We start from the raw sequence: 20,058 nt of genomic DNA, 5'->3' as shown, positions 1-20,058 counted from the left end.
GATTTCCGGATGAAATTTGTTCCCTAATATAAATAGAAAGTACTTGTGACAAGTGATTAATCCAGGATATCTTCCATCAAAATACAAGTTTCATTTAAATCTGTGTATAAAACTTGTTGTATCTTTTGACAAATATTTCAAAAATGGGAACCAATGAATAATTTGTAACACTAGGCATCAATATGGGCACTTATACTATTTTGCAATTGTGTGCCATTTGTGGTCAAAATGTATTGATCCTGCAACAAAATTGAAAATAAAAACATGGAATGCGCTAAAGAGACAACTACCTGACCAAAATGCAGAAAACAGTCAAAGGCCACCAACACATCGAAAAAATCTCACAACCCTAGGGGTGCATCAGCTGGGCCCTAAACAATAATGTATATTAGTTTAGTGAAACTTAATGTCACACTAACCACGTCTACATTCACCTTCTATAAAAAGCCTAGTATAAGACATTCAGTTTAAATATATAAAAACTACACATTGTCTCAAAACATAATTGTGTTGATAATCAACTCATAACGAGATAGAACTACTTGCATTCTCAAAGTTTTTTAGCATTGTTAAAATATATCTTATATTTTGAAACCATGTAATTCTATAGTTATACCGATACCTTTATACTAAATAAATATCAGTTTCAGTTTAAATTGAAAAAAAATATATTATATTTAAGTTTCATAAAATTTTGATGAAGTAACCTTTAGAAAGAGAACAGAAACGAAATATTCTGCATTGTTTCCATTTCTAAGAAGCATAACTCTAGAATGGTAAGAGGGAAGGCACCAAAATTCAAACTTGATCTTTGTTTTGTGGTAATAAGCATTTTGTATAGAATTCATAAAGTTTGGTTGAGGCAGGGACTTTCTATACTAACGGGACTAGTCACTTATAACGATATCTATACACATTATCAGACTGATCTCGGCCGTAGCTAATGTCACGTGACTTTATAGCAAATCATTTCACATTTATGAAGTACTTTACATAACTACAAATAAACTATATATTCAAGTTTAACAAAAAATGGTTTTTATGAAATTTTATACATTTTGTCATTGCAAACTGCTTTTCATGTTTTTCAAAAGATTTCTCGTCTTTTAAATATTGATCTTTAAACTTTGAGGAATTTGTTCGTTGAATTTTCAGTGGCTGCCATCTTGTGTGATATGGTAACAATTTTACACAACTGGGGTGTTCTTCAAAACGATACGTCTCAGTTAAATAATTCATCATTCTTTAAAAATCTTATATTTTTTGTCATCTTAAATCGCTATTAATTAGATTTTATATATACAGCTAATAATAATTATACAATTACAATGTACTGTGAAGTACGCAAATATATACTAGCATTGTATATCAGAACTAAGTTTATTGTTGGGTGGTAGCTTTAAACAGGCGGCTGAGTAATCAGTTAAAATCAATAAAGACGAGTCCTGTTAGTATAGAAAGTCCCTGGTTGAGGCAAGCTTAAGTAAGGAAATGGAAACAAAAAAAATCAGCAATTTATCCATTTATAAATTAAAGGGACATAACTCTAGTATAATAAAAGTGACGCCACGGAATTCAAATTTGATCTAAGTATCTAAGTAAACTCCTCCGTTGCCTGCTGCTGTACATCACCAATTAAAAAACAACATTTTCATTCAGAAATATGTTAAAAAAATTGCATGCATTTCACAATTTTTAACACTGTGGATAAAAAAAATATTAATCTTTTTACTAATATATTACATAAAAGTTTCACATACCAACATAAATATTAGTATAGGATATTATCAAACAGTCTGTCACGCTCTAATAAAAGGTAGGTAAACATTTTTTGGATATTGGAACATTTTTACCTGCAATATATATATTCACTACACAATGAAAATACATACGCACCTGTGATAAAAGATCTCATAACTTCCACCATAAGAAGAGGATTGATCATTACATTATCTCTCAGCTGGGGGGTATCGAAATAAACAATCTTCCCCAGCGAATGATGAAAATGTAGGAAATCAGTCAACTGCTCAGGGGACAGGACAGACACCTCGCTGATAGCATTTAATTCTTTAACTTCAGCCAATGACATTATTTGTTTTCCTTCTGCCACTAGTTCAGCGATCTCTAGCTCTAGTGGAACACAAGCATTGGGCATTCTTTCACCCCAGCATGGGTGGTCGAATGTAAGTTCTGTTATTGTTTTCTTCAGAACTCCTATTTCTCGGTCGGCTTGATCTTTGGCATTGACAAATATTAGAGGTCTAAGGACCAGATGATGTTTACCCACGTGGTCTTTAAACAACTCCTCAATTCCTCTGTAAAGCTCAGCACGTCTGGTCTCAATATTCTCCTGTTAAATATAAAAAGTTGACAGAATAATACACTGTACAGATACTGTATCACACACCTGGTGATTTAAATGCATCTTCAATGGTGGAATAACAACAACAACAACAATACTTTATTTTAAGCGAGTTACACAATTAGCTAATCTTCCCTGAGGCCCTCATCATGAAAAATCAAACAAAATGCAAACATATACATTGCATACATTAGTATAATCAAAGAGCAGAATGCTCTGAGGGATACAATTGCCATAGTTTTCATTGACACATTATAGCAGTTCTGCCAAATTTTCATTAAACAAATGCATGAGATTTGGCCAAAATTGAAAAGATCAAAGAGGAAAAAAATAGATCCAAGAATACTGCCGCAAAATAATATGAACATGCGGGAGTCTCAAGCATTTTTGGCCAGTAACCCTGGTACAGCTGGATAGTATTAATCTCTAAACTAATTCAACTGCACATGCAAAATGTAACAATCTGAATAGTCACTCAACTTAAAGAATAGCCAATCCCCGTTACAAGTGTATGAGCCATGTACTTATTGTGTTTTATCAAATTATAGTTATCCTGTACCATTGTAAACTCGTACCACTAAAAAAAACTTGTACCAATGCAAACTCGTACCATTGCTAACTCGTACCAACTTATTTAAATGCATTCAAATGGTGTTAAATGATGAATATACATAATATACGTTACTTTCACCCAATACCTCTTAAGTCTGTAAAATGTATATAATTTGAAAGTACAATGACCAATTTGTAGCTAATGTTCCTTGTATATTGGATAGAAAATACTGTGGCAGATGTAGATAATTAAAGTATTAACAGTTTCACCCGAAGAAAATTTTTCATGAATAATTAAATCTTAGCAGTTAGTCAAAATGATTGCCAAAATTATTTTTACTGTCTATAAATAACAATGAAATGTAACTGATTCCTGTTAAGGGGGTCCGCATTTTCCCCACAAAAAAAGCACATGGCTTTCAACAATTGTAAACATAGCATTCAATTTGTGATCATGGATTACAGCTTTAATTAACTTAAATTGGATATATATATATTCAACATGTTCAATTTTAATAAAGTACAGTTAAAGCAATGTTTTAACTTTCCTCTGGATTAAGTTCTACAGTGGCGGATCCAGAACTTTTCCTAAGGGGGAGCCCGCTGACTGACCTAAGAGGGGGCTCGCTCCAGTCATGCTTCAATGATTCCCTTTATAATCAACCAATTTTTTTCCACGAAAAAAGGGGGGGGGGCTGGATCCGCCTATGTTCTAGTTTGAAAGATCAGTGAAAACATTAATGCTTTAACACATTCTTTATTTTTGTCTAAGTTTTCATTTAACTCCTGTGTAAAATTCAAGTAATTCAACTTTATTTCTATTAAGTTTACAAACAGAAACCCATAAAACATATTTTTTAATATATTTTTCTGAATGTTACGACTTCCCAGTAGTACAAGTTAACTTTTTTGGTTCCAATGCCGCGGTACGAGTTAACTTGCTTCCGTATCTTATCACCGTAATTCTAGGAGGAACCCTAAACTGGACCCCTGTTGTGTTCACTTATCGTTACACTGACCTTCGGTGCGAAGCTATATATAGAACGGCGGACCAGTTTAGGAGGAACCCCATTTCTTACTCTTTAGTTATTGAAGTTCCTTTGGGTCAGATGGCATGACTCCTTTCCGTACACACTCCTCTGTTTACATTGAGATCGTTCTTAATATAATACGACGTTTATCGGCATTAACGAGTTAATTCTTCTTGACCAATACTTCGAAAAGGGAGACAACTCGAAACTATAATATGGAAGATTCCATTTCTGTTGAAGGGGTGTTATAGGAAATTTTTACGATGAAACATTTATTTTAATTTAAATTATGCATATGATTTAAAATTGTGCAACAACAATAGCCCTCCATATGCAGACAGACATATAAAGAATCCCATGAGTTTCAAATTAATCAATGAAGCGGGGAATCACTCAATCTGATACCCCTTGAAATCAGGAAAACTACACGCATGTGGGGTCTCACTAATTAGCGACAAAAATCGTCAAGAAGCGACAAGAAGAAAAAAAATTAGTGACAAAAAGCAACAAGAAGCTATTTAGCGACAAGAATACATTTTGTTATCACATACATCAAAATATTTTTTTAGGATTATATTGAAAGAAGAAGAAATAAAAAAATTTCGAGGAAGAGATTGTGTACTTTTTATATGAAGAAATTAAACATGTGTAAGAGCAAAGGAAATGTAAACGCTATAAAATGAAAATAAAAACAAAGATTTGTCACCTTCCTTTTGAAGGATTTAATAAAAAAAAACCATGAAATATTATTTCCTTCCTAACTGTACAATTAATTTTTCCTGATAGGACCAACATTAGCTGTGGCTTCACTCTAAGGTAATACACAATTCAGAGCATCAAATGAGATTAACTAGGTGCGTGTCCTTTGTTTAATTGCTACAATAACATCCATTAACACCTTCATCTATTACATGCACCAGAATATACAATTATTGTACCGAATAGTGAACACCTGACTGTTGAAAACTCAAGATTGTCATCAGTTTCCTTTAATCTTCAATCTATATGCATAAACATGATAAATATCGTTAAATGAGACAATACACTAAATAAAATGATGAAAAATATTCACGTTTTAGTTATGTTTTCCTCTTGTTTGATTTCAGTTCTTAATTTGTATTTCACAATTTGTGTATGTATTTTCTGGACAATTATGCACAAATAATGCATTTTGCAAGTTAATTATATATTGTACAAAAATAGTTTTAAAAACAAATAAAAATCAAAATATATTATTGTTCTAAAACACAAGTAAAAGTAATACCATAAAACGACAGGGTAAAGGTAATACTTCCTGTGATACCTTATATAAAATATCATGTAAATAAATGTAGCAACTGAATTAGATTTACAAGTTTAATTTTTTTCCCTATCAAAATTAATTTTCCTGTCGTTGAAATTGTTTTCTTTTGCATATCTTTTTAATATTTATTTCGAATAAGTATAAATATAAATAAAAAAATGTTTTCTTGTCGATAAATAGTTTCTTGTTGCTAATATTATTCTTCTTGTCGCTTCTTGACGCTTTTTGTCTCTACAATTCTTTTTGTCTCTAATTAGTGAGACCACGCATGGGCATTAATACATAAACAAACCGCGACTTGCGATTTGGAACAAGAACGTTTATTAAATGATATGATGAATGGTTCTCCATTTCTTTATGAGAGTACAGTATCAAATATCAGTTTCATAACGGTAAAATATAGAAATACTCCACTTCAGTTCTTGTGACAGAAATAGAATTATCGATCGGCTTTCAGAGAACTCTCGCAAGTTATCAAAATTTGGGAATTCCCTCTGACGTGTTTCTAGATTTATAAAAACACTAAATATAAATACTGTTTAATTCTGATTTTCCGTATTGTTAAAAACACGCATATAAGTCAAGGAAAATATCACACATGAAGATTATGAGTAAAACATTACAGGAAAGTTGTTTATGTTCAATTGTTTTGCTTGTTTTTACCTTTTAAAGCAAGACAATCATAAGAATCTGAGATGTTGCTGAATGTTTAGAATAAAACGAATGACGTGAGGGAGTGTATCATAGGGTCAATGGTAAAAGTCTACAGATTGCTTGACAGCAATCGTATCCCAAAAAGTCAAGTATGATAATAATGTTCAATACAACTTGATAAAATGTGATGAATAAATAAACATGATGACATAATCAGTTTTTAATATTATTTATACAGCTAGATTGATTTCAATAAATGATCTGTTATAAATGTTGTATTTGAAAGAATTAACATTTGTAATATTTCTTCACGGTATTGGCAAATTGTTCCACAAGAATGGTCTCGAATACGTAAAAAAGATTTTGAACAATTCTGTTTTCGGTTTAGGGAGTATGAGCTTTCCTTGAACAGAATTTCTCAAGGGATATGTATTTCTGCCTGAAACATAATGAAACTTCTCTGTTGGATATGATGGGGCATCATTTTTAATGCACTTAAATGTCATCACAAACTTGTGATATTTTATTCTCTGTTCAACTGTCAACCAGTTTAAGTGTTTGAATAAGGGCGAAGAAGGAGCAAAAGGGTCGGTTTCTAGTATTAATCTAGCAGCTCTCTTTTGTAATTTTATTATCCCCACTGCTACAACTACTCCACACTTAACAACAATAATCAATTAGTGGCAAGATAAAACCAATATAGAATAATTTTCTGCAGTCTAGATTTAGAAATTTTTTAATCTTTAATAGTAGATATAGTCTAAATGATATTTTTGAGCAGATCACATCAATTTGGTTTGTCCATGTGAGGGAAGGGTCAATTTTAATTCCTAAAAGACTTTCGCATGTGGAAGATTGTATCACTTGATTGTTAATAGTTAAACAACTCTCATTGTAATTTCAGGGGTTTAGAAATTTTGTTATAGCTCACTTGCCCAGGGCTAATTGGTAGCAGAATTTTACTAGCCCTGTTGGAAGAACTACTAGCCCAACAAAACTGACCTGCTAGCCCTAGAATGCCCTACAAATTCAGAGTTTGCTGCAATAACAATGATTTCTATAAACTTAACAATTCGTATCCATTGTACAGTAGATTTTTGCAAACATGATACTCAAAAAATATTCCTTTAGCATATATATTCAATTAATCGATAATTGAATATTCACTGAATATTCTGATCTAATGAGTTGACCAAATCTGGAGATGATACAAGTCTTTGACCACTGCTATATAATACATGGGTATGTTAAATGATTGGAGGTTTTTTTTATCAGATACAATAACATCATCATGTTTTTGTTAAAGAATTATCAGCTGGTTAATTACGTAATACTCATATTTTTTTTTAGTTTTAAAATTATATATTATTAAAATTAATTAAATGACCTCACATATTTATGTGAATAAATTCATCATCCATAGTTTGGGTCTTTTATAATTGTTTTATTAACCAAGTACAGTAATGTCCATATTTACATTTATCACAGGTAGGCTATTTGTAGGCTATAAATAGATTACAACCTGAACACAGTCTCTAAACTGAAACTGTATTCGTTATAAATTTTATTTCTTCAAATCGAATTCATTTGAATATCAATGAAGATAATCATGATTGATGAAATATTATTGCATCAAGGTTAAGTTTTCTGAAGACTGTTACAGTGAGTTGCTTGTAGGTGTTATGGTAAAATTTTACCTATAGCTCAACCTGTTTTTAAAATTGTCAACACAATAGGGACATTTAAATTGACCAGTTGGTATTGTTAGATTTAAATATACCTTGATTCTACCTGTACAGATTTTTATTCACCTAACCCAAAGTTTCAGCATGCTTTTTTCCTGAAGATTTTCTTACCTAGGATTATTCTATTAAAAATTGATAGGGAAGAAAATAATTTGGTTTTCATTGTTTTAAATCCCTGATATATTTGATTTATTTATTTTTTACCTAAAATTCTAAATCAGTAAAAGATTAAAATAAATATTTATTACTATGTTTGAAAATTTAAACTGTTTTTACACCAAAATGCTTCTTTAAAATTCGAACCCTTATACATAGTATTGTCCAGCTGCCAGTGAAACAAGAAATAGCTGTTCAGGGTGTTTACAGTTCAAATTTTCAGAGGGATATGTTGTTTTTTTCTTCACATGACCCTTCAAGATTCTCATTTTGGATTATTATTTGCAATGTTTTAAATCTTTTGGTGTCATTGTGCATACAATATTGGATTTATTTTATTTGAATTCACTACTCAGACTTTTTATAGCAATTTTGCTTCTTAAAATGTGATGTGTTTCTTTCAAGATTTTATTGTCATGAAGGACATCAAGGAGGAAATAATTCATTCAAACCGTTTTGTGGGGCTTACATATGATGTTGTACATATAAAATTCGAAATAATTTTGGAGTATACCTTGCTGTGTTTTTTATTTGAAATCTATTATAATATTAGTGGGAGTTTTGTGCATAAAATGCTGTGTTCACGAAAGGAATTCAATTTTTCATACGATGGGATTTAGTTATATCAAAGATTTAAAGATTTCAAAACTGGAATTCAAGTAGGAGATATAGTGTGAGTTCATCCAACATGTTTCTGTGGCTCTAAATGTGATTTTTGAAATATTCATTATTAATTTTGGGATCTATTACAAATTTAAGATGAATCCCTATTTAAATGGGATCTTGGAAATGAAATAAAATGTTAAAGTAATGCAGTGGATATAGTCTAATCTAGTGATAAAGTGAAAAATAAAAGTAAAATATTCTAAAATATTCCTAACGTGAGGAAATGTTTTTTAAAAGTGAATGTGAAATTGGAAATAGTCATTATAAAATTCTGAATCAAATATTGTTTGATTTGGAAATTATTATAGGAAATGAAATAAAATGTTGAAGTAATGCAGTGGATATAGTCTAATCTAGTGATAAAGTGAAAAATAAAAGTAAAATATTCTAAAATATTCCTAACGTGAGGAAATGTTTTTTAAAAGTGAATGTGAAATTGGAAATAGTCATTATAAAATTCTGAATCAAATATTGTTTGATTTGGAAATTATTAAAGGAAATGAAATAAATGTTGAAGTAATGCAGTGGATATAGTCTAATCTAGTGATAAAGTGAAAAATAAAAGTAAAATATTCTAAAATATTCCTAACATGAGGAAATGTTTTAAGTGAATGTGAAATTGGAAATAGTCATTGTAAAATTCTGAATCAAATATTGTTTGATTTGGAAATTTATTATAGGAAATGAAATAAAATGTTTACTGTGGATATATTAAAATCAGGTGATATATGAGCCAGTCCATGCGAAAAGGTACAAAAACGAAAAATTTACGAAAATCTAAAAAGTGTGCATAATTATTGGTAGTAGACTTGAGATTTATAAAACACATTTACTTTTCCTCATATCATCAAGCTGTGAGCTACACGCACCTGCATGTGTTGGGACCCCCCCCCCCCCCCCCCCGTAGTTTTATCAAGATTTATAGTGAACTAATTCACATATTTCAATAATTTTCAAAGTACAGTTTAAATGGCTTGATTTGCCAGTTGATAATGTTAACCCCGGTAGCAGTGGGGATAAGGCTCCCGCTTACGATGCGGATATCAATGTAATCAAACCGGGCAACGGTTCGAATCCCGTGCAACTAAGGTTGATTTAAATAATATTAAATAACTTAACTTAACTTAAATTTCAATTTCTAAAACACAAGATGTCATAGTTTTTGTATTTTCCCTCGTGTTTTAATGTTGTCTTACTTTCTTTAAACCTGTAGAACTGACGGAAATTATTGACTTTTGTCTCTGTAGTGTCGTAATTTTTTAAGTTTCTGGTCGGTATAGCATTAGTCCGGGGAACAAATGATTTTACACTTGCTCAAATACCAAAAATTCAGATATTTCTACGTCTTTTTCTGTTTTAGTTGACAAATTCGGGATAGAATTGACAATCTTATGAATGTTTACATTAATGTAATTTTTTTTTTGAAAAATACTATAACAAACTTTGATAACGTGTCCTGTAAAGTTTACCAAAAGGACTTTTTGTACCTTTTCGCATGGACTGGCTCATATCATTTTCAAAATCACAAAAAAAAAAACAAAAAAATTGAAATTGCCAAAAAGCAATGAAATATCGAAATACTTATAATACTTCATATCCAACGTTATAATTTAATGCAAATTTTGACATATAATTATCCCTAGCAACTAAAATTATCCCCTTAGCAACCATACACCAATCAGCAAAAAGTCCATATTCCAAATATTTTAGCAACGATTTGAAGTTTCAAATGGATTCGGCAGCTATCAAAACTCCTAGTTTGCAAAAAACACATCTAAAATATGTTGTTTTTTTAAAAAGTTATGGCGAAATCACTCATTTACTATACATAGGCTTTGCTTGGTACTCTCGCCGATATCACCTATATGAGCCAGTCCATGCGAAAAGGTACAAAAACGAAAAATTTACGAAAATCTAAAAAGTGTGCATAATTATTGGTAGTAGACTTGAGATTTATAAAACACATTTACTTTTCCTCATATCATCAAGCTGTGAGCTACACGCACCTGCAAGTGTTGGGACCCCCCCCCCCGTAGTTTTATCAAGATTTATAGTGAACTAATTCATATATTTCAATAATTTTCAAAGTACAGTTTAAATGGCTTGATTTGCCAATTGATAATGTTAACCCCGGTAGCAGTGGGGATAAGGCTCCCTCTTACGATGCGGATATCAATGTAATCAAACCGGGCAACGGTTCGAATCCCGTGCAACTAAGGTTGATTTAAATAATATTAAATAACTTAACTTAACTTAAATTTCAATTTCTAAAACACAAGATGTCATAGTTTTTGTATTTTCCCTCGTGTTTTAATGTTGTCTTACTTTCTTTAAACCTGTAGAACTGACGGAAATTATTGACTTTTGTCTCTGTAGTGTCGTAAATTTTTAAGTTTCTGGTCGGTATAGCATTAGTCCGGGGAACAAATGATTTTACACTTGCTCAAATACCAAAAATTCAGATATTTCTACGTCTTTTTCTGTTTTAGTTGACAAATTCGGGATAGAATTGACAATCTTATGAATGTTTACATTAATGTAATTTTTTTCGGATAAAATCGTTTTTGAAAAATACTATAACAAACTTTGATAACGTGTCCTGTAAAGTTTACCAAAAGGACTTTTTGTACCTTTTCGCATGGACTGGCTCATATAGTAAAAATATAAATAAAATATTACAAAATATAAGTGAGGATAACTATTTGGAATATAGTAATGGAAATGATTCTGAATTATGTATAGATTCTGCACCTGTTAAATTAGGATGTATATAATTGGAAGTTAATCAGAATTTATACTATGGATTTAGAAAAAAATCTAGTGAAGTAGTGAAAAATGAATAAAATTGGGAATTATTTAAAATCATTGGAATTCTGGATGAGATGTCAAATATTAGTGTAAATAAATTAATGAAATTGTTTATTCAAATATGATTTTGAGGTTTCATTAAAGTGAGTGAAATATTACGACTGGATTATTTAGGGTATTAAACACTGCTAGTAGTGGCTATGCAAACATTTAGATGAAATGTAGTGCATTTTAGGTCATGCAATTTTAAATTACATGTAACTGCAAGAAAATAAAATATATGATATAGTCATTCTTGTTTGGCTTGATCACTCATAAGATTTTGAATGACAGTAAAATAAAAATTTCTCAATAGAATAATCCTAGGTAAAAAAAAGTTCAGGAAATAAGCATGCTGAAACTTTTGGTTAGGTGAATAAATTTTTTTACAGGTAGCATCAAGGTAGATTTAAATCTAACAATACCAACTGGTCAATTTAAATGTCCCTATTGTGTTGACAATTTTAAAAACAGGTTGAGCTATAGGTAAAATTTTACCATAACACCTACAAGCAACTCACTGTAATGTTTAGTTCATGGTTCGGGAGGCTTCTTCACATTATGTAAACAAAAACAAAATGGCATCCATAACATGTGCACATGTTTCAAATTTATATCTGACAAAAGTCAGGTTTCTGCTGTTAAAAGGGATTCACATTTATATTGCAATAAGTTAATCAGAAGGAGGTACAATACCACCCCTTGTATTGACACATCGATATTGAAAGTACGGGATCCATCCAGAGTTATTTGTTCTATTTTAAAACTTGTACAAAATCAGTTTAAATTCTTGGAATCTGATTGGCTAAAATAGAAAAGTGATGAGGGTTTTTTTTTCATTCTATTTCAGAAACGCCAAGAATTTTTTGTTACTAGTCCGTCGGGCATAAGGGGTTACAAGTTTTGGTTGCCCGAAGTCTAAATGTTGTAGTCCCGGGCGTCGGGCTAGTGGATTTCTTAACCCCTGCTTCAAGTAAACAAAATAAGTCACAATTAATAAGTTGGCAATAAATCTAAAACAGGTCAAGAGGGTATTTGCATGAACATAAGGATATTGTTTAATTTCAATTTTTTGTTGATAAAAATTGAACTTATTTTAAAACAAATCATGAATCGTCCTCATGCATTCCCTGTCACAATCTTTTATTTCACAAACTCATCAACATTTGTATTAGGTTTTGGAATTTCAAATATGTTGGCCTCTAACATCACTGAAGAGACATTTATTGTTAAGATGTGCATATGGTGCAGTACCACTAAATTCTAAACTTTCATATTGTCAACATATTTGTTGAAATAAAACTGACTTAAAAAGAAAATACAAACTGTAACATTTAAACTGAGCAATTGTTATAGTCAATAGACCATGCCCGAGAGTAACAAGGCAAAGAAAATACAAACTTTAACATTTAAACTGAACAATTGTTTAAAATCACTAGACCATGACCGAGAGTGACACGGCAAAGAATCTCCATGATAATGAGATATATCAAATTGAATATTAATACAAATGCTAACCAATATCATTTTCTTATCTATAAATGTTTCTTCATATATTCTACTCTAGTTATAGGCCCTGTAATCTGATCTTAAGTCTATTACTGCAGGGATGATTCCACTATATAGTTTAGGGCCGCTTGGCGGCCCTGAAATCGACTAGCGGCCCCAAAAAAATATTTGTGAATATAAATTCCCAATTTATGAAAATGAAATAAAAATCGGTATTTCCGAAAAAGCTTAGGACGTTATTCGTTATAGGTTGAAAAATATAGGCAAAGTATAGATGTTTATGAAGTGTCCTATATTTTGACTTCAGTGGACGATTTGATTATCATGATTATGTCATAGATATCTATGATTATGTCAACATGTGGTAAACAATTTAAACAGCCGGATTCAATTGATTAAAATGTTATGGGATTATTTATTTGATCTCGTTAAAGTAGATCCCCCAGCAGGTTGATCAAAAACATGTTTGTCAAAGTTGGGGTGTGAAAGCAGATCTCGGCTAAGAGCAAATTCAAATTTTGAAATAATATTGATAAATCCATTCTAATGGGCGCCGATCTCGTAAAAGCAGATCGCCCAGAAGAGCTGCATGGTTATATAATTTGATGAAAATAAATTATTTTATATTTTGCTCTATTTCATCAAAAGACAAAAGTTAGAGCGTTTTGGAAAAATAATGTTGATGATTAGACCATTCATGAAATACGATATGTCACCAGTTAATATGGAACTGTTTCTAAAGTTATGAAATGATCCTTTCTTCTTCTTTAGAATACCATCAACTTTTTGAGAATTACTTTCCAGTGCATGCATAAATCGTTTCAAGTTAATTTCAAATATTCTTTTATTTATTTATGAAATCTACAATTTTTCCAAATAATTTTAAAGTTCACTGGTCAGTTGCTTTTAATATCTTATCTATTAAGGTTTATGTACCCTTCTGTAGCCATTTTTGTACGAACTTTTCAAACTTCAATTGTATCAAAACTACAGATATAATGAATAATAGAGATAGGCCATTTTGTACATATTTCAAGGGGAAACTTGATGCAAAGCATTATTTTTTACTGTTCCATTGCATTTAATAGAAAAAGAGGACTTTGTGGTAAATAAATCAAGATTTTTATAGAAAATCCACAGCCTTTATCCTTGTACTCTCATATTTTGCAATTTGATGACTGATAGATATAGAATTATTGCATGCAGTGCTAGCATTGATTTCCTTAAAACAAGTTTATAAATGTAGTTATTGGTTAAGACAAGTTTAAATATGGCTAAAATCAAGTACACCTTTTAGGGTGCGCTCGACTTCAGTGACTCAGCACGAGGTGTTTTGGAATTTACAGGTTACTTAGAACTTTTTGTAAAAAATAAACACTAGCACATCATAGAAAATCAAGTGAGTAATTTATGTTTGAAATTTTATAACAAAAATCTCTGTATTAAAAGCTGTGGATTTTCTATAAAAATCTTGATTTATTTGCCACAAAGTCCTCTTGTTCTATCAAATGCAATGAAACAGTAAAAAATAATGCTTTGCATCAAGTTTCCCCTTGGAACATGTACTAAATGGCCTATCTCTATTATTTATTATATCTTTAGTTTTGATACAATTGAGGTTTGAAAAATTCGTACAAAAATGTCTACAGAAGGGTACATAAACCTTAAGTATATAAACTTTTGGAATTGTCTTTCTGAATATGACAATGGACAAGTTCAATTTTAAATCCATTTTAATCAAGGTAAACTTATAAAGATGACCTGTTGAAAAAATACCAAATGGATGATTTTTTTTCACTGGTTTATATGGCAAGCCATTTTTCTATTTAATTTAATTTCAAGATATCTTATACACTTATTAAGATATCTTGTATAGCTTATAAGATATTATATGAAATATCTTACAGATTAAATTAAATATCTTATAAACTTAAAAGTTTAGGAAATTTAAAATTTTTAAAATAATTTCATAAAATATAAGAGATATCTAATAATTTATATAACATATCTTATAGATTTATAAGATATCTTATAAACTATATGAGATATCTTATTAACTATATAAGATATTTTATAAACTATATTGTTTATAAGATATCTTATATGAAAGATATCTTAATAACTTTAGGAGATATCTTTAAAAGTATATGATATATCTTATAAAATTTAAGATATAAGATATCTTATATAATTTTCTTTATAAGGTATCCCATAAACTATATAAGATATCTTAGAAACTATATGAGATGTCTTATCAACTATATAAGATATCTTGTAAATTATAAAAGATATCTTGTAAATTATAAAAGATATCTTGTAAATTAGAAATTTATAAGATATCTCATATACTTTTAGAGATCTCTAATAAACTTATGAGATATTTTATATAATATATAAGACATCTTATCAAGTTATGTAAATGGAAACTATAGAAGATATCTTATATTAAATGGGATATCTTATATAACAAATGGAATCTCTTATATATTACACGAGATATCTTGACATTTGATTAAATAGTAAAACGGCTTGCCATAGATTTATGTTAGCTGGAATATATGATTATGTATATGTAATATGCTTAGGTTACGTCCAAGTAAGGCGTCAAAGAAAAAAATATATAATAGCCTTTCAGGACGTCATAATTATTTGGACTAGTGCATCATGTGCAATGATATTCATGTAATACCACTTCCCTGGTCCCAATCCAATAACTTTCAAGTAATCTGGTGATCATATCTATGAGGTCAGAATCATATATATCATAATCAGTAGCCCATCCATAATTATTTAAAATGTTATAACTTCTTAAATCAGTGTAGTCTAAGAGGTTAAACTTAATATACATTTTCCGTTTTTACAAGAAAATGATATGATTTCGTCTTAGATTTTATGCATAAAAAAATCCCAATTGGGATTAAAATTCCCAATTTGATGTTCAAGGGACCCATTTGAAAACACCTGGAATCATCCCTGATTACCCACAAATCAATTAGGATCAGATCTTGTTCTTTCGAAAATGTAGCTTTATACGAAGTTTGGTCAAGTTAAGACATATGGGCATATTATCATTAGGCAAGCAGTTTTTACACATTATTCAAGTGTTTCAAATGGCAATGACTTACTACTATATTTCTAACATAAGATCACTCACCATTGGTACTTTGTCCTTGTGAGTGGCAACAAACAAGATTTTTGGTATGCCTGCATATACAACCTTACAATAGGTCAGGATGGAATTGACCCAATATTGCAAGAATACTACAAAATAAAATCAAAATCTGTCATAAAAAAAGTATAAACTAGAGTCTCTAAAGAGCCTGTGTCTCTCACCTTGGTCTATGTGAATATTAAACAAAGGAAGCAGATGGAATACAAATTCATGAACAAATTTAACAAGTAATTCCATTCCCCTACTTACTTTTTTAGGCATAAAATATAAGGAAATAAATCTGGATGGTGTATGAAGAAAAATTTCATCAAAACTACAATTTTTAGTCTTTGAGTAGATATTTTGAGAAATCAGTATATAAACAGTCTAACATTAAATATGTTTTTTGGTTTACTCATTATAAAACAATCTGACTTTCTATAGGAAAACATTGTTTTTAACATTGCTTAATGACTAGGCCATTAATTGTGAATTTGACAATACATTGCTTAACATACTTTTACAACAAATAAACATATTTTGACACAAGTAAGGATAACATTTGTTTTTGCTGCTATTTAATACAAAGTTTTAACAAAAATAGAATTAAGGAATAACAACAATAGTGCACACACTGAAATTTCTCGCCTTCTTTACTAACCATTTATATTATGCTGATAGTCCTAAATATAAAGTTTTACTACAACTATCACAAAAAACTTAGCATGATCCAAGAAAATGAGGTCAAGGTCAGATAAACTAAACAGAAATACATGTACTCCTAACAATCATTCAATTCACTAAATGTAGTTGACCAGTCTGTCTACAAAGGACTCATCAGTGACGCTCGAATCCAAAAAAGTTAAAAAGGCCAAATGAAGTACGAGGTTGAAGAGCATTGAGGACCAAAATTCCTGAAAGTTTTGCCAAATACACCCAAGGTAATCTATTCCTGAGGTAGAAAAGCCTTAGTATTTTAAAAATTCAAAAGTTTTGTAAACAGTTAATTTCTAGATATGACCTAGAAAACTTAACATTGACCAATGAACCATGAAAAGGAGGTCAAGGTCAGACGAACCATGCCAGGCAGAAATGTACACCGTACAATCAATCTATGCATTAAATATAGTCGAACTATTGCTTATAGTATCTAAGAAACAAACTTAACCATGAAAACTTAACATTGATCAATGATCCATGAAAATAAGGTCAAGGTCAGATGATACATGGAGACTGACATGTACATCATAAAATATTACCATACACCAAATATAGTTGACCTATTCTTGCTATAGCGCAATACTGTGCAATTGAAAATTTCTTGCTATTGCACAATACTTTTTATAATAATTCACATATCCTGTTTGGTGTGTATCTCCTGCCATATCATTATTATTTGCTTTTATATATATATATATATCAGAAATAAACAACTTAAAATAAAAAAAAATGAAAGAAAAATAAACTGAAAAAAAAATCTCCCCCCCCAAATTTTTTGAACCCCTTATGATTCATCACCCCAAACTCCCAGCCTTCCCTTTGTGGTATAATACCTTGCAGTACAAATTTAGAGAGATCCATACACTTGAACACAAGTTATTGTCTGGAAACTAGAAAAAAAGTTTTTTTGTGTCCTTTTTGGTCCCAAATTCCTACACATTTAGGGCAGTTGCCCCAAACTCAAACCCAGCCTTCCCTTTGTGATATAGAACCTTGTAGTATAATTTCAGAAAGATCCATACACTTACCCAAAGTTATTGTCCTGAAACTAGAAAAATGTATGTTTTTTTAAACTTTTTGGCCGCTAATTCCAAAAATTTTGAGGCAATTACCCCCAATATCAATCCCAGCATTTCCTTTGTGATATGGAACCTTGTGGTACAATGTCAGAGAGATCCATACACTAACACACAAGTTATTGTCTGAAAGTTACAAAAATGCTTATTTTTGGCCCCTTTTTCCTTAAATTTTGGTACCATAACCCCCAAAATCAAACCCAACCTTCCTTTTGTGGTATTGAACCTTATGGTAATATTTCATAGAGATCCATTTCTTAAACTTAAGTTATTGTGCAAAAACCAATATGTCTTCCGACGACGACAACGACGCCAACTTCATACCAATATATGACCGCAAAAATATAATGTTGTCTGTCAATAAATGCAACACTCTGTTCATGCTTATGATAAAATCACCAGCTCCTTTTTTGTGAGAATTTACTCATTCCAAATCTAAAGCACTTTCCGACGTACAAAAATTCAAAACTGGTATCTTTGATAAATAATGTTTTCATTATCTGAGTGTAAATAACATGCGAATTACCTGCTGGCGTTGGCGTCATGTGCTGCCCTGGAAAACACATCACATCAGGGACCTGTTCATGCAAATCTTTGCTCCCATCAAATACTACAAGAAACAATGCCCGGAACGTCATGAAGGTCTGATGTGTTGTTAGATAAACATATTGTCCACCAAAATCCCAGAAGATAAGACGTCCAACTTTCATCTTATACTTTCCACTTTTGAGGAACTTTTCCATTTTCTTTCTTATTTCTTCTTTTGTCATTCTTGTTCTCATTTTCTTTTCCATCTGTTTTACCGTGTGAGGCACATTGGAGGATTTCGTAGATGGTAGAGATTGTGCTGCTGCAGACTGTTCTGAGGTCAAAGAGGAAAGTGTAGCTTTGGCATAACCAGTTGGGCTTGTATTTGAAGCTTCGATGAACTTTTTGGTTAGTTCACTCTCCTCCTCTTCTTCCAGAGAGGACATTAAAACCTTACTGTACACAACATCCAGGGCATTAAAAGAGTCTGAAATTATATTTAATACATCAGGCAAATCAAATCAAAATCGGCTGCAGGCTGTCAAAACGAAGTGAAGAATGTAAGAAAAATCAGTAATTAAGATTAGAATGAAATCTTATCAGGTGTAACATAATGCTATTAAGACATTTTAAAGAGTCATTTTTTGACTGATTGATTGATGACATTATTGAATATGGAAAATAATGTTAATTCATTGAATAATTTTAACATTTAAATTCAATTTCAAAATATAAAACCTTAACATCTTTCTAATAAGATTAGTAAAATGTCAAGATTTTCATACACAAATCAGATTTGATATTGAATTAATATGGAGCGTGAATAGAAGGCACAAAAAAATGGCTACAATGAGAAACTATTTAAATCAGTACTATAACATGTCTGCTGATAGGGCAGTCCATGCAATAGATTTTTTTAATGTGGTCAGATATTCTACTTGTGCTCTTTCTCACCTGGATCAACAAGAATCCATTCTTTTGTCTGAACATCGAGGCCACAGCGACCTTCTACCAGAGAAATCCCATCAGTCGGGTGTCGACCATCAGGTATAATTTCTCCAGCTAACAGCTTCACAAGAGTCGATTTCCCAACAGAAAATTGGCCGGTTACCATACATCTCATATCAAATGATTCATAGCTGCCCTTCCCATATAAACGATTTAACATGGCAGACTGTTGACCTTTTCCGATGGAATCTAAAAAAAAAAATGGAAAGTTTTGATGTGTTTCTGTTGTGAAAAAAAATGTATCCATACACACACTCATATATAATTTCTCCTCATTTGTTGGTTAATATGTTGATATGTCATCTTTTCGATATGTCAATGTGTTAAATATGTCCGAATGTCTTTATGTCTATGTGTTGATGTATTAGCCTGTTTATGTATTGAATTATTGGTGTAATGATGTAGAAGTCTGTTAATGTGTTAAATTGTTAGTGTTTTAATATGTTAATGTGTTGATATATGAATATTTTAATGTGTTAACATTTCAGTGTGTCAATATATCTATGTGTTAATGTATGCATTGTTCAATATGTTTGTGGTTCAATATGTCAAGAGTGTCTATATGTCTATGTATTGATGTATGATCCTGTCAATGTGTCAATATGTCAAAATGTCAGTTTGTTGATATCTCTGTGTGGATGAATTTATCTGTTAATGTGTTAATTTATAAGTGTGTTGATATGTCTACATGTTGATATACGAATCTGTTAATTTGTTGATCTGTTAGTGTGCCAATATGTCAAGGTGAAT

General features: G+C 30.8%; 1 protein-coding gene across 1 annotated transcript in view; it reads right to left on the bottom strand.

The window, feature by feature from the left end:
- The window catches only part of LOC143052008 (uncharacterized), a 69,823-nt gene that overhangs the window by 23,959 nt on the left and 25,806 nt on the right, over positions 1–20,058 (bottom strand). Inside the window, exons 5-8 of the mRNA XM_076224981.1 lie at positions 19,255–19,497; positions 18,299–18,787; positions 15,980–16,086; positions 1,897–2,350 (exon numbers count right to left, since the gene is read on the bottom strand). Of these exons, the coding sequence (XP_076081096.1) occupies positions 1,897–2,350; positions 15,980–16,086; positions 18,299–18,787; positions 19,255–19,497 (1,293 nt within the window). The remainder of the gene's footprint in view (positions 1–1,896; positions 2,351–15,979; positions 16,087–18,298; positions 18,788–19,254; positions 19,498–20,058) is intronic.

Source organism: Mytilus galloprovincialis, chromosome 11 (genome assembly GCF_965363235.1).
Source record: "Mytilus galloprovincialis chromosome 11, xbMytGall1.hap1.1, whole genome shotgun sequence".
Lineage (NCBI taxonomy): Eukaryota > Metazoa > Mollusca > Bivalvia > Mytilida > Mytilidae > Mytilus > Mytilus galloprovincialis.
This window is presented reverse-complemented; position numbering and strand designations above follow the sequence as displayed.